Source organism: Sinocyclocheilus anshuiensis, unplaced genomic scaffold, assembly GCF_001515605.1.
Source record: "Sinocyclocheilus anshuiensis isolate Anshui unplaced genomic scaffold, SAMN03320099.WGS_v1.1 scaffold982, whole genome shotgun sequence".
Lineage (NCBI taxonomy): Eukaryota > Metazoa > Chordata > Actinopteri > Cypriniformes > Cyprinidae > Sinocyclocheilus > Sinocyclocheilus anshuiensis.
The window spans coordinates 13,091-27,197 of NW_015539879.1; the positions used below are offsets into that span (position 1 = coordinate 13,091).

At 36.9% G+C, this 14,107-nt stretch overlaps 2 protein-coding genes across 4 annotated transcripts in view; one reads left to right on the top strand and one right to left on the bottom strand.

The window, feature by feature from the left end:
• Positions 1-2,828: 2,828 nt before the first annotated feature.
• LOC107685389 (gastrula zinc finger protein XlCGF57.1-like) overlaps positions 2,829-14,107 on the bottom strand; it is a 228,654-nt gene continuing 217,375 nt past the window's right edge. Inside the window, exons 3-4 of the mRNA XM_016481958.1 lie at positions 3,450-3,864; positions 2,829-3,413 (exon numbers count right to left, since the gene is read on the bottom strand). Of these exons, the coding sequence (XP_016337444.1) occupies positions 3,051-3,413; positions 3,450-3,864 (778 nt within the window). The 3' untranslated portion in view covers positions 2,829-3,050. The remainder of the gene's footprint in view (positions 3,414-3,449; positions 3,865-14,107) is intronic.
• The window catches only part of LOC107685390 (gastrula zinc finger protein XlCGF52.1-like), a 22,248-nt gene continuing 18,209 nt past the window's right edge, over positions 10,069-14,107 (top strand). For all 3 annotated transcript variants that reach the window (XM_016481959.1, XM_016481960.1, XM_016481961.1), the window contains exon 1: positions 10,069-10,144. The gene's annotated coding sequence lies outside the window, so the exon portion shown is untranslated. The remainder of the gene's footprint in view (positions 10,145-14,107) is intronic.

Here is a 14,107-nt window from a genome sequence, read left to right on the forward strand (position 1 = left end):
TCTTAGTGGGAACACACGTCTTCACAGAAACTGATGTAGGATGTCACCGTGTGCGCGAGCTCATGCAGATTAGTGGCAGCAGCTTTGAAAACACAGATTTGACAAATTTGAAACAGGCTTGTAGTGCCCACTTTGTTTTGTTAGCCCATTGGTGGGCGATATGTTGTTGAGGTGATGTTATCCGGTATGTATTGTTCATTGTAACTTGTGTGTGTCTCCACCCTGTTCTACAGACATATAATTACCTGGACCAAAATGCCCTAGGCCTTGCATATTGTTAACACTCTCAAAACCGTGGCTCCCTTCATGGACCTGACTAATTATTAACTATCCTGTTGATTTTCAAGCTGCTTCAAATACTGGTTAAACTATTTATTTCTCATAAACAATTTTGTGAATATTTTTCATTTAGGGTGCATGCAAAGTTTCAGCACACAGATGTGTTTTAGAAAGACTTAAAAAAAAAATGTCTGGGATCAGATGGGGTTTTATGCAATTTTCTGAAAATCAAATCAAGTAAAAAAAAAAATCTAATAAATTTTAAAAAGAAAACATTTGTTGTAACTAATCAGACACTAAAATTATGAAATTTAAGAATCAGTGTTCGCTCAAAATTGAACACTCATCTTTTGAATCATCCAAGGAAATGGAGTGACAGCTCCATGCAATCAGAATTAGATGGTGTCGTACTGCAACCATTCAATATTAGAAACTATAGCAAAGGAGATGGTCAGCTGTGGCCACAGGAATTCATGTGTAAATGACAAAAGTAAAGAAAAAGACTTGAGGCAAAGTATAATGTGATAGAGGATACACATAATGTGGACAATCAGATTTGGCCCATATTCAGCTGCACTGTAAACATTACCCTTAATTTTTTCTCCACCACTGACAGAATTTTCCGGCTATCTTGTCTTTAAAAAAAAAAATAAACGATAGGGGGCACTATTACACAACTACTGAATAAGTACAGACTCTTCATATCAAAACACAAAGAAGCAGAAGCAAGCAATAGCATACATAAGCAGATGCATATGTAAAATAATGCAATCATCAACATTGAACAGCATATAGATCAAAACGGCCTAACATTACCAAATGAAATGACAACCCAGGAAGTAGTAGCCTATAGGACTGTCCTAGTCTCAGCCTCAGACGTCATGCCCACGGACCGTTGGCTGAATGTTTGAAGCATATCACACATAAAACTGAAAACTCTTCAGGAGTTTCGAAGTTATTATCGGATTGGTTGAATTATACAGGATTTTCAGGAAACGAGTGTTCCGCCTGGAAACAAAGATGCCATGATGCCAAACCCCCTCATGGAAGAAGAAAGCTGTTGTGTTTACAACTGTGACTATGAGCACTTATCAGGATGAACTAAATGCTGGATTTTCAAAAGTATGTGAAATATTTAAAGTTCGTAGCACAGAATCTTATGTCAGTCTGTTATTGTGGGGACATTTCCACACACCTAAACATGACGCGGCCCGAAACGAATCGTGATTGCTTGCTTTACCTGTCAGTCATATGGCCTCTTTGGCTTGCCTCAGCCATTCAAAGCGGCCAAGGTTCTGCTGTCAGTCTGAAGGTCTGGCTACATAAGACTAGGACTGTGCAAGCTTTAAGGGTATTGATTAGGGATGCACAATAATATCGGACTGATATCGGAATCAGCCGATAATGGATTTAAATGTAAATATCGGCATTGGCCCGATATGAAAAATTATGCCGATATGTCTTGCTGATGAGAGGAATGCGTTAACTCGCATATGCTCAGGGTGTGCTAGAGATTAGTTCACGTCAGCGGTGTGGCTCATTCTTGAAGAAAAGTTTTGTCTGAATGATGATTAGATTGACTGTTTTGGATCGCTGCATTTAATCTGTGAAAGCACGTACAGAATGACGCGTTCGGTGTAGAGTAGAGTAAACGGTAATAGCACGTGCAGCAGCAGCCTCCCCAGGGTCCTAACGCCCGTTTGGTAAGGAGTTTTAATCTGTAGGGGGCGCTGTTGGCCTAATTCTAATTAAATTAAAAGTAAAATAGCCTACCAAAATAAAATTTAAACTGTGTTTCTGAATAAATAAAGCAGTAATTGATGTCATAAAATAATGAGCATGTTTTGATTTAAAGGTCAGAGGCTATAGCTTACATGGAAAAAAAAAAATCAAACATGACACTAATGTGAAATGTTTTATTTTTTAAACAAATCATAAGCTCTAAAATATTTTAGGAATTTTTACAGCTCTTTTGATTTAGACCATCTACAAATGTTAAATCTTAAAATAAAATGTTAGGGTTAACTGCAAAAAATGCAGCGATTGATATATAGTTTATTTAGGCTATAGTTATTTTCAAAGCTTCAATGTACCGTCAAAAAACCTTGATGGTTGTTTATTTAATTCTAACAAGTTCTTGTTAAAAACTAACCAAAATTAAAAATATTTTGCTTATAATTTCTGCACAGGAGAGACTTGGTGTTGTTTCCAAACAAAAGGAAATGTATCGGTATCGGTCAAAATGAGTTGAAAAATATCGGCTTTTCGAATATCGGCAAAATTCCAGTATCGTGCATCCCTAATATTGATGGAAGCAATCTAATCCATCAATATCATCATTCTGTATAGGATCCATACATACTCTTTGACTAAGATGCGATTATCTCTTATTTATTGTTCAAAATGTTACCTTTCATGTGTTGGATTAAAAAAAAAAAAAAAAAAGCATGAAGCTAGAATAAAATGTTTGTTTATTTGTTTAAAAGCAGAGGCTCTGTTCTTTTGACATACTGAATATTCAGATATTCATACAACAAAGTATTTTGGGGGCCGTGATAATTTTGTGAAAATTGTCTAAATTGCTGGCAGTTGACTGGCAACTTTTTTTAAACATTGATGGGAAAGAAATAATTTTACATAGATACATATTTTCTGGTGAAATTTTAAACTGCAGAGCCAGTTAAAACCTCTTTCTACACACACATACAAGCACAAAATAGGGTCTCGCATCTGCATGACTTTTTAATTTTGTGTGAATTTTTTATTTTTTTTTACAACACTGAGGAACACTGCAATGTCTTGCCAGAATGAGTTTGCAAATGTTGCTTAAGGTCTCTTTGATATGTAAAACTCTTTTCACATTGAAGACATGAGAAAGGCTTCTCTCCAGTGTGAAGCCTTATGTGAGTCTGAAGGTTTCCTTTTTGTGAGAACTTCTTCCCACAATATTTGCAGGTGTAAGGGGTCTCTCCAGTGTGAGTTCTCATGTGGGAATCAAGGGATGGTTTATATGTAAAACTCCTTCCACACTGAGGGCATGAATAAGGCTTTTCTCCAGTGTGGATTCTCATGTGATTTTTGAGGCTTAATTTATGACAGAAATTTTTCTCACATTGATGACATGTAAAACAGTCCTATCTTGAGTGAATTTTCATGTGGTAAAAACAGTCCTCTCTTGAGTGAATTTTCATGTGGTAATTAAGGGTAACCTTGCGTGTGAAACTCTTTCCACACTGATCACATGTGAACAGCTTCTCTCCAGTGTGACTTATCGTGTGAGAATTAAGATTGTTTTTGTGTGTAAAATTCTGTCCACACAGTTTGCACGTGTAAGGCTTTTCTCCAGTGTGAATTCTCATGTGGACTTTAAGGTTTATTTTTTGAGTGAAACTGCTTCCACACTCTTGGCAGGTGAAAGAGCTCTCTCCAGTGTGAATTCTTGTATGGACTTTAAGGTTTTGTTTTTGAGTGAAACTTTTTCCACACTGTTGACAGCTGAAAGGTTTCTCTCCAGTGTGAACTCTCATGTGGACTTCAAGACTATGTTTTTGATTGAAACTCTTTCCACACTGACGGCAAGTGTAGTTAGATTTAGATTTGGTCTTCCGAGCTCTTTTTCGTGAGGTCTTTTTAGCCTGCGTGGATTTTTCTCCAGTCAGGAAATCATGATTTTTCTTATCTTTTTCTTCCATTTCACTCAGTTCTTGACTCTCCTCTTTCAGCAACATCAGGTCTAAAGCAAAAAAGACAAATACAAGTTAATCCCAGTTTATAGGTACAAAGCAACAGACATCAAAACCATTAAAGCAATGCAATCATGTTTGCTAGATTCTATACTCGCTAAGCTACTGAAAGAGGTTACCCAAGATCTCAGAACTTCTTAAAATGAACTCTTCCCACTTTTAGAACATGTCCAGAAAAAAACATCCCAATAGAAAGTCCAAGAGATCGTTTACAATCTATCTCAGAGACTTGAGACAATTTCTCCTGACGCCCCCAAGTTTATTATGGGTGATTTTAGTAATGCTAAGAAGAGTTTGTGCACATATTATCAATATGGTGACTGTCCAACAAGGAGGAAAAAGACTCTGGATATGTGCTACGGAACTGTTAAAAACGCTTATATTTCGTCAGTTCTCCCGCCATTGGGAGCGTCTGATCACAGTGTGGTCTATCTTCGTCCTGTCTACCAGAGGCTACTCGAAAGGGAGAAGCCTCAGGAAAAGTCTGTTAAAGGGGTCATATGATGCGATTTCAAGTTTTCCTTTCTCTTTGGAGTGTTACAAGCTGATTGTGCATAGATAAGATCCCTGAAGCTGTAAAGACTAAAGTCTCAAAACAACACATTTTGTTTTTCGGAAGGCGGACCTTTATCAAAGCAGGAACTATTCGAGCCGTTTGTGGCAGCCTGGGGAGAAAGGTATTTTAATAATGTAAATTATGTGAAAAATAATGTGTTTTTCGAACCACCAAGCATGAGAGCATGTTCTAGTACACCCCCAAAACAAAATCAAGACTTTGTAAAAGAGCATAATAGGACCCCTTTAAAGTATGGGACAATGACAGTATAACGGCTCTGCAGGGGTGTTTTTAGTATAGTTGATATTAATGAACAGGTTGAAACAGTTACTGATTATATAAATTTCTGTACGGATTCTGTCATTCCCACTAAGACTTTTAAGGTATACCCTAATGACAAACCCTGGGTGTCTAAACACTTAAAGACCCTTATAAACAAGAAAAGAAAGGCATATAGAAATCAGGATGAGGTGGCTCTGTGGGACACACAGAGGCAGATTAAAAGACAAATACAAATAGATAAACACTCATACAAACAAAAAATAGAGGCATCTTTTATACAAGGTAACTCTCGATACGCTTGGCAAGGGATTAAGAATATGACAAATATACCCCATAAGGGAAGATGCAAACCATCTCCGGTGCTGCATGGATGTGAGGAGCTGGAGATGGCAAATCAGCTTAACTCATATTATTATTATTGCTTGGCCCTAATCCTCTTTCATAAATAACAGACCATGCAAAATACCCAAAAATATTGCAAAGTAACATTGCAACCTTGCAAATAGGGTGGGGCCATTTGGCAAAAAATTAAAATCTCGATTTTTTTCAGAACGTTTGACTGATTCTCGTTTTTTTTTACGATTTTTAACTAGTCAACTTGAAAATGTAACTACAACATGATTCAAGTAACTTTTTCTTTATTCAAGTAACTTTTTCAGACATGAAGTTGTCAACATTATGTAAATGTTAAACAAATCACTTGTTAAATATCTTTGCAGAAAAGATGCATGAACTACAACAACATGTTGTACAAACTTGTACTGTTGTACATACTTATATTATGTGTTCAGACATAATATGAGGAAAATGCTTTAAAAAATCTCAAAAGTCAAGGTAATTCAAATTCAAAATGACTGAAGGTATAACACAAGTAGACTTATTAACATTAATTATAAACGTTAACGTTAATTAATGTTCTGTAAAAACAACAGCAGCTATCAGCCTGTCACCATGATGCAAACGTGAAATATTAGACATACAGTGGTAGTTACAGGTTTTTTATTCGCTTGCGTTGCTTTTCTATTGTTTTTTTTTCATGCATGAAACGGCATTCTAAAAACGCAGCGCTCAAGTTAAAAGTAGTTCACGCCCATCTTGCATGTTTTTTCTATTCCACTGCCCACGTCACATCTAGTCAACACAAAAGCGCATTCTGTGTGAATGGCGCCTAGCGATATACAGTATTCTACTTGCGGTCCTTCACTGAGCGCATCACATGTGAGAGGTTAATCACGTGTGCCGACATGCGGTTGGATCGTTCTTCTCTCTTTACTGTTATCATTGGCATATTGTCAAAGTGTCTTAATTGTAACGTTTGGTAATATTTCTATTAAAAATCACGATGCCTTGATTTCTAAAAAATAAATTGTGGCAAAACACTAAATTCGAATTAATCGATAAAATCTGAAAAATCGCCCAGCCCTACTTGCAAACAATAATAAAATCAGAGGACTTTAACTGTAAGCGACACGAGCATACGCAAAACAAAGGGAACAATATGATGTTTGTTATTATTAAAATTGTATATATCCCAAATAAACTAGGGCTGCACGATAAATCGCATGCGATATTTAACGCGCATCTTGTCAGAAAGCCGGTTCTGTAATCAGCAGTAAATCTCCTTCACCTGCGGGCTTTCACATTGAGCAGCATTAACTACACAGAGCCGTTGTTCACTGACGAGCTGTGCAAAACCACGTTCAATGCAACATCAGTGAACAACGGCTCTGTGTAGTTAATGCTGCTCAATGTGAAAGCACGCAAATAAACTAAAATAAACATTTTTTTATTTTTATTTACTGCTTAGGAAATAACGTTGACAATAACGTATATCTTCAACATGCGTTGTCTATGACCAGAAATGTAAGAAGATATGTTTTCAGTGGACTTTTAAAATTTGCTTTGCTTGAGAAAACAAAAATATACAGTTAGTGTTTTTTTTTCTTTTGATTTAGTCGAGTTGATTTTGCATCAAATACAATGTGATTTTCGGCAATCGAGATCTGACAGGATCAGCACATTTTTCCGCTTGGGCGAGCGCTTCGCGGACAGCTAACCTCGCGCATGAAATCAGCCGCAGACCAGCAAAACACTGAGAACGCGCTGCAATCCTGACGAGTCATAGCAATAGAGCGGAGGCGAGAAAGCTGCGGAGAATCCACTCGCACGGAAGCAACTGCAACTGGTAGATTTAAAGAATATTACTGCCGTTTGGCAAATAAATCATTGTACGTACTTATTCCTAAGACTGAACGCCACTGCTATATATCATTGTTTGCGGTGCATCACAATAATCGTGTCATCTTCAGTGCTCACTGTGAGCACTGCAGATAGCAATGTGCTGTAACGTCTGCTTGCTCGTGTCCATCTGTTTTTAACTCGCATGCACTTTTTGCACGATGCAATTTATAAAATAAAAAAAAGTTTTTGTAGACTTTTCCAGTCTTGAGTGGATCAGTGTGCAGTTAGCCACTCTCTGTTCATTTTCAAGTATCCCATTGGCTCTACGCACCTGCAGTAAAAGGACTTCTATTTTCCGGTTAGGAGCGCTACAATTTTCTCAAGCTTTAGAAGTATTGCTCTGAAACAGTATTGACAATCAGTTAAATCAGTTAAATTCACTCTACCAGTCAAACACCTGAGGTTGAATGGCAGGGTTTTATGTTTTGCCACTTTTGCAGACTGAAACATATTTCCTCCTCCTTTAAAAGGCTGTATTTCACTGGCTGAGGTACAATGCGGCATGCATCTCTCACTCTTTGCCTGCGGGCTCTGAATATCAGGCTGTAGCCATGACCATTGACAGCTCTTGGGAACGAGCATTTTTTATTACTGACCTTTAAGCGAATTTACTTATATATTTATACCGTATATGTTGTATTCGTCAATCCACCAAGGGAGTTGGGGGAGTGGTTAGTGTGCTCGACTGGCATGTCAGAGCCTGTCACCTTAGGTTCAAATCCTGGGTGAAGCATGTATATAATTATAATAAGCATTTAAAAGTTGTGTTTTTATTGTTCTGTTGTAACATTTCTCTGACAACTGAATGAACTCTTAGTGAATAAATGTTATTTTGGTCATGAAAAATGAACATTAATAAAAAGACATCAAGCCACATCATCTGACATTTACATATAAAGATTATTATTTAAAAATATGAATTGTTCTGCTGCGTTAAAGGTAGGGTATGTAATTTTTCAAAAACACTTTAGAAAACTGATTCGGGCCGAATAGCAAAACAAACTTGTAGCCAATCAGCAATAAGGGGCGTGTCTACTCGTGATGTGGAGGAGCTTTCAGTGCACAGGACGGACATTAGCCGAGTGACGCCCACAGAACCTTCTAGATTTGAAGACTCTGTGGAGGAATGGGCCAAAATCACACCTGAGCAATGCATACTAGTTTCTCCATACAGGAGGCGTCTTGAAGCTGTCATTACCAACAAAGGCTTTTGTACAAAGTAATAAATACATTTCAGTAAGTGTGTTCAATACTTTTTCCCTGGGTCATTCCATTTTATTACACAGAACTTAATTTCTGAACTTATTTGTATTGTTTTCTTTGTATGTATGGATTACTTGGATTGGCCAAAATCACACCTGAGCAATGCATACTAGTTTCTCCATACAGGAGGCGTCTTGAAGCTGTCATTACCAACAAAGGCTTTTGTACAAAGTATTAAATACATTTCAGTAATTCAATACTTTTGCCGTGTCATTCCATTATATTACACATAACTTCTGAACTTATTTGTATTGTTTTCTTTGTATGTATGGATTACTTGGGTTGTTACCGACATCTGGCGAAAATTCCATGTCAACAGCACCTTTAGAAATATATTTACTGGGGAAAATGGTGACGTGTTCAATACTTATTTTACCCGCTGTATATGTTAACATCTCAAAAAATGTGTTTTAGGGTTTCATGACACTTTAAAGGCAGCATTAGTGTTTGTCTGGTCGTGATCTCAACATGTCAAAATTTTAATAAGGATCAAAGCTCACCTTTGAAAATGGAAACCAACCTGTTTGTTCCTCAGTATCTTCATGTTTGACTCTGAATGCTTCTTCAATCTTCATGTCTCCACTCTCCTCTTTAATAAATGCCATCTTTATAATAGTGTCACGTGGATCTCAGTTACTTCACCAGGAGTTTTTCTGTGTGTGTGAACACACTGTCGTGTTTAATATGAGAATAATTTACAATAATAAAACTAAATCCAAAACTATGGATGCATCTCACTCAGCTCCCTAGTTCTGCAGTCAGGGTACTGGCAAGTTGTCAGTCAAAACAATGGTTTTCTTCAGTTGGCCTGATTAGCCAGGCACTCCCAAAAGAACAGTCAAAATTAACATTACAAAGCATTAAAATAAATAAAAGATTACATATAATAGATGATCATTTATAATGAAAACAAAATTGTAATTGGTTTCATAAAAGTTGCCATGCAATATTTGTTGTTATCGTTTCATTTACAGTGTTTTGAGCAGCATGTGTAGTAAAGCGTGTCGTTGTATTTTATTTTATTTCATTTTGTTAACGGTCTCTATGGCGTGCAGTGATTCGATCGCTTCAAAATCATTTTGAGAAGCAATTGACTCGGAGTTTCTTAAAGCTCCGTTTCTCCATCACTACTTACAAGTGCCTACATTCGTGTTTAAGGTAAACTGATTCACTATACACAGAGTTATAGAGCGAAATGAGACACATTTTCTGCTTTTCACGCGTGGATGAGCTTTGTTCAAAGAAACAACGTTTATATATGTTAGCTTAAAAAAATTACTTGCTATTGAATGTAACGTTATAACATTTATCATTGCTTGTAAAAACTATAAAAACAATAAAACAGTTTGCATCGATGTAATGATCTTAAACTCCAAAATGCTCAAACAATTTAAACCGTAAACCTGTCTGCAGCAGAATCACAGACGCAGGAGCGGTGCAGCCTTTTGACGTCATGTCACCAGACCAAAATAAAAGTCTTGTTTAAACGCTAGCTGTCTAAACTCACCGAGAGTATACATATTTACATACATTAAATTGATTCTAGAGTAATTCAGAGTTTGGTTAAAACACGCTTGGTTAAACACTTTAACGTTAGACTGTTGGACAGTCTAAAAATTATTTTAATTTACGACCTAACCCTAAACGTGTGTGTGTGTGTGTGTGTGTGTGTGTGTGTGTGTGTGTGTGCGTGCGTAACGTGAAGTACTTTTATTTTGGTCTGACGACGCCATAAGCCTGCGCTCTTGTGCCTGTTGTGATGTGATTCTGCTGCAGAAAGGTTTGTGTCTTTAAGCATTTAAAGTGTTTAAAGTTTTTACAACCGTTCAGGCAGTTTTGCACTTGAATTTAACGTTATAATATATCGTTTACCATTTAATAACGCTATTTATTTTTGTGAGTAAAGCACATACACAAAGGTGCGTCTCATTTCGCTCCCTAGACCGCACGTAGTACGCATTTGTCAAGTCCAAGAACATACAATTTGCACAGCTTTCAATACTGATTTGTTTATTATATTTGTATTTATTGTTATTGTTAATATTTTTTCCCCCCGCTGGAGTTTTACTGTCTGGCAGAGTTTAACTCCAGCCTTAATTAAACACACCTCAACCAGCTATTCAGGGGTTTCTTTGTGCTGAAGCAGGTTGGAAACTTTGCAGGACAGCGAAGTAAAATTTCAGTTTCAAGTGAGCTTATGTTGAGACATGCAAAGGAACTAAATGTCATGCCTCTCAGGTCCACATGTAAACATATATGAACAAACAATACAGTTGAAATATTTCCGGTGCAGTATGTGGGGGTTTGAACAGGGTTCAGAGGGGAGCGGGGTGATTGGAGTTGAACCACAAACCACAGTTTGTTTTGTTTCGAATCAGTGGAGCTTGTACTTAAGGCTGATGATATACAGGGCAACTTTTTTACACACTTCATTTTTTTTCGGTTATTTAAGCGCATCATACAGGCATTTAAAGTGCACTTTTTCTTTTTGGAATTACTGAAGTATTTCACCTGTACTGAATGTGGCTCAAAGATGCAATAGTCCTCAGCACCTAAACGGTTCATTTGTGAGAAAAGCCATCATGTTTATTTTCTAAAATAGAAATAAAACTGGACACCTCAATAGTGTAACACAAAAAGGTTGACACAACAGCATCTAAATAAAGCAATAATCCCCAATAAGCTGTGGTTTACAGTGAATTTAGAAATCAAAGGGCCGTTGTTAGGCATGGAGCAGAGTGCCCAAAACCCCCTTAAGAAGAGGAAGAAGCCTCCCTTTAAGTCAAAATTCATAACAGAATCTAACGGTTTAAAACTTTGCATCTTTGGTGCAATGCTAATAGCAGAATGGTTGGCAAGCAACACGGTGACATAGTATTACTGGTGTAATTAAATCATGGATATGTATTTCTAGAGTAATTTAATAGCTTTGAACGTGGTTCAACCATTCATAATCAAGTATTACAACTATACTCAAAAAAATAATTCATTGGATGAACTCAATTTAATTGAGGGCAGGATTTCCATCCAAAACATACGTGTAGCCCCAACTCATAAAAAAACTCATTCATGCGATGAAATGTAATTGAGTTGGGCCAACACAATTTGATCAAATATAGTTTAAATGAAATTGATACATTGATGAAGTGATTTTTTTATGCTTGTTGAACTCAAACTAAAACATTTAACTAGAAACTAAATTATTAGGCAGACAACCTTCAACACTAAAAAAAATGATACATTGGATTTACTTAACTTTAGGCATTAGCCAACTTGTTATGCCGAGTTCACACTGCATGATTTTCAAACTCGTCGGATCGCCGTCCTCCCCGAACTTCCCTCTGCCCTGTATCTTGCAAGGTCTCTCATTGGCTGTAGGTCATCGCCGATGTAGTTTTCAGTCAGAAATCATTGCACACAGCGTGATTGTGAATTAGGCAGCATGCCCAAAATTGTTGTTTTTTATTATTAAAGGGGTCATATGATGCTGTTAAAAAGAACATTATTTTGTGGAGTGTCACAAGCTCTTGGTGCATAAAGAAGATCTGTAAAGTTGCAAAGACACTACACTTTGCCACAATGGTAACCCCCAAAAACACTTACATACACTTACGCAACTGTTTTAAATACCAGAAACTGTTTTAAATACAAACATAAAAGAGCATTAAACATTAACAAGTCTCCCAAGTTTATGATTTTAATAAAAAATGCCTAAAATAACATTGTATTTCAACATTTACTCTCCTTATCCAGCCCTGTGCAAAGCATGATGGGAAGGGGAAATCCACTTCCTAGTTGCACAAGTAAAATCATTTATGTACTCTCAACTCAAATGAATTAAGTAAAGTGGTTATAAAGAATTGTTGGATTAACTTAATTTACTTAAGTAAACTGAACAAGCATCAAATGTTATTTTTGGCCTACTTAATTGAAACATTTCAAACTTTCAAAATGAAAATATTGAGTTGAACCAAAACGCAACTGTTTCAAGTCATTTTAACACGTTGGAATTGTTTAAATGGGAAACCTAACATAATGGTGTTTAATGACAATGATTTTTTAAAATAAACTGAACAGTGTTGGAGAATAATTTTTTTTGAATGTATTTGTTTCATAAACATCTACAAGCACTTAAGTAAACCAATATACTTCAAAAAGTTTTCTTCAATATATACACACACGCGTGTGTGTGTGTCTGTGTGTGTGATGAATAATTAAAGTGTACTTGCACTGGACATGCTGGTTTCAGCCTCATCACTGAAACAATCATGTAAAGTAGCCGTGTTGACAAGTTTGGGTGTGTAAGGGCAACACATCTTCAAAGCCCCATAGATTGCAATATTGCTTACTTTGTAGCAGAAATAAACTGCTGCAAAAATTATTAGGTGCCATTCAAATTGTAACTGCATTAATTATTTCAAATGTGGTGGAGTAAAGAGTACATATACTAATTCGAAAATGTAGTCAAGTAGAGAGTAAAAGTTGTTCATGTCTTTGATTCTCAGTAAAAGTACAAATGTTAAGGGCTGCATGATAAATCGAAATGAAATCGAAACCACAATTAGACAGAAGCTGCGATTGTCATGCATATCTTTCAGTGAAGCATGGTTCTGTGATCAGTAGTAAATCTCCATCCGAAGGCCAGAGGGCGCTCTTAAAGGGAAACTCCAAATACACCCCGCAGAAGAAACCCAGGAAATCCCTATAGCGGTAGCTAAATAAACAGATGATTTAAATGCTTTCATTGATACAGCGTGGCTAATAAAGACACGACTACGACAATATATGGTTTATCTGAGTTCTTAATATAATTTTCATTATAATAAAGTATATATATAATGCAATGCTAATCGACATAGCCTTTATCACTGCTTAGAATACTATGAAATATGCTGCGTGCTGGGGCTGTGCGATTAATCGTAATCGTCATAAAATTGCGATTTGAGCATGCACGATTTCTAAATTGCTTTACAGCACGATTTTCCGCGCCCCCGACCTCCTATGCTATCCGAGCCAATCAGAATGCAGCGCGCCTAAATGGAGCACGAGAACAAAACAGACCAGGCGGGCATACAAACGTAATGCCAGGTTCACACACCCCGTCTGTGGTGCGTATTTTGTCGGCGCCCATGTTAACGGATCAGAGCATTCACACTGCACACGATTGCGGTCCGGCTGCGATCGTTTCCGCACGGAGTCTATTTCTGCTGTGCTGCATGCACAGTGCATTATTTGCGGTAAAAAATTAACATGGATTGACACGGAAATTTAGTAATTACACCATAAATGCATATAATTAAAGTCTACTGTTTCACAGTCAACACATGGCTTTTTGGCTAGATTTAAAACAAGGGAAAAGTGCACTTTTAGATAAACAATGCAATAATAGATGGCACTCGTGGTGGTAGTTAAACAAAGTTATATTTATTGAGTTTAAACGTGAATATGTCTATGAAAGATTGTATTACTGTACTGTGATAAAAGAGAATCACAATGCTGAAAAAAACATTTTCAGAAACAACGTTTGGATTTGAAATCAAAATAATGGATAAATGTTGTGTTTGTGGTAAACAGCCGCGGATCAGGAGCGGACTGCAAACGCGTCCTGTGCGAAAGCAAAATGAGGCCGTGCTGCTTCTGCACCGCATACACATACTGTATACGCACTGCAGACGGAGTACGTGTGAACTTGGCGCAACAAATCTAGTTCAACATCTGAGGCAACGCCACAAAGAGCTCTATG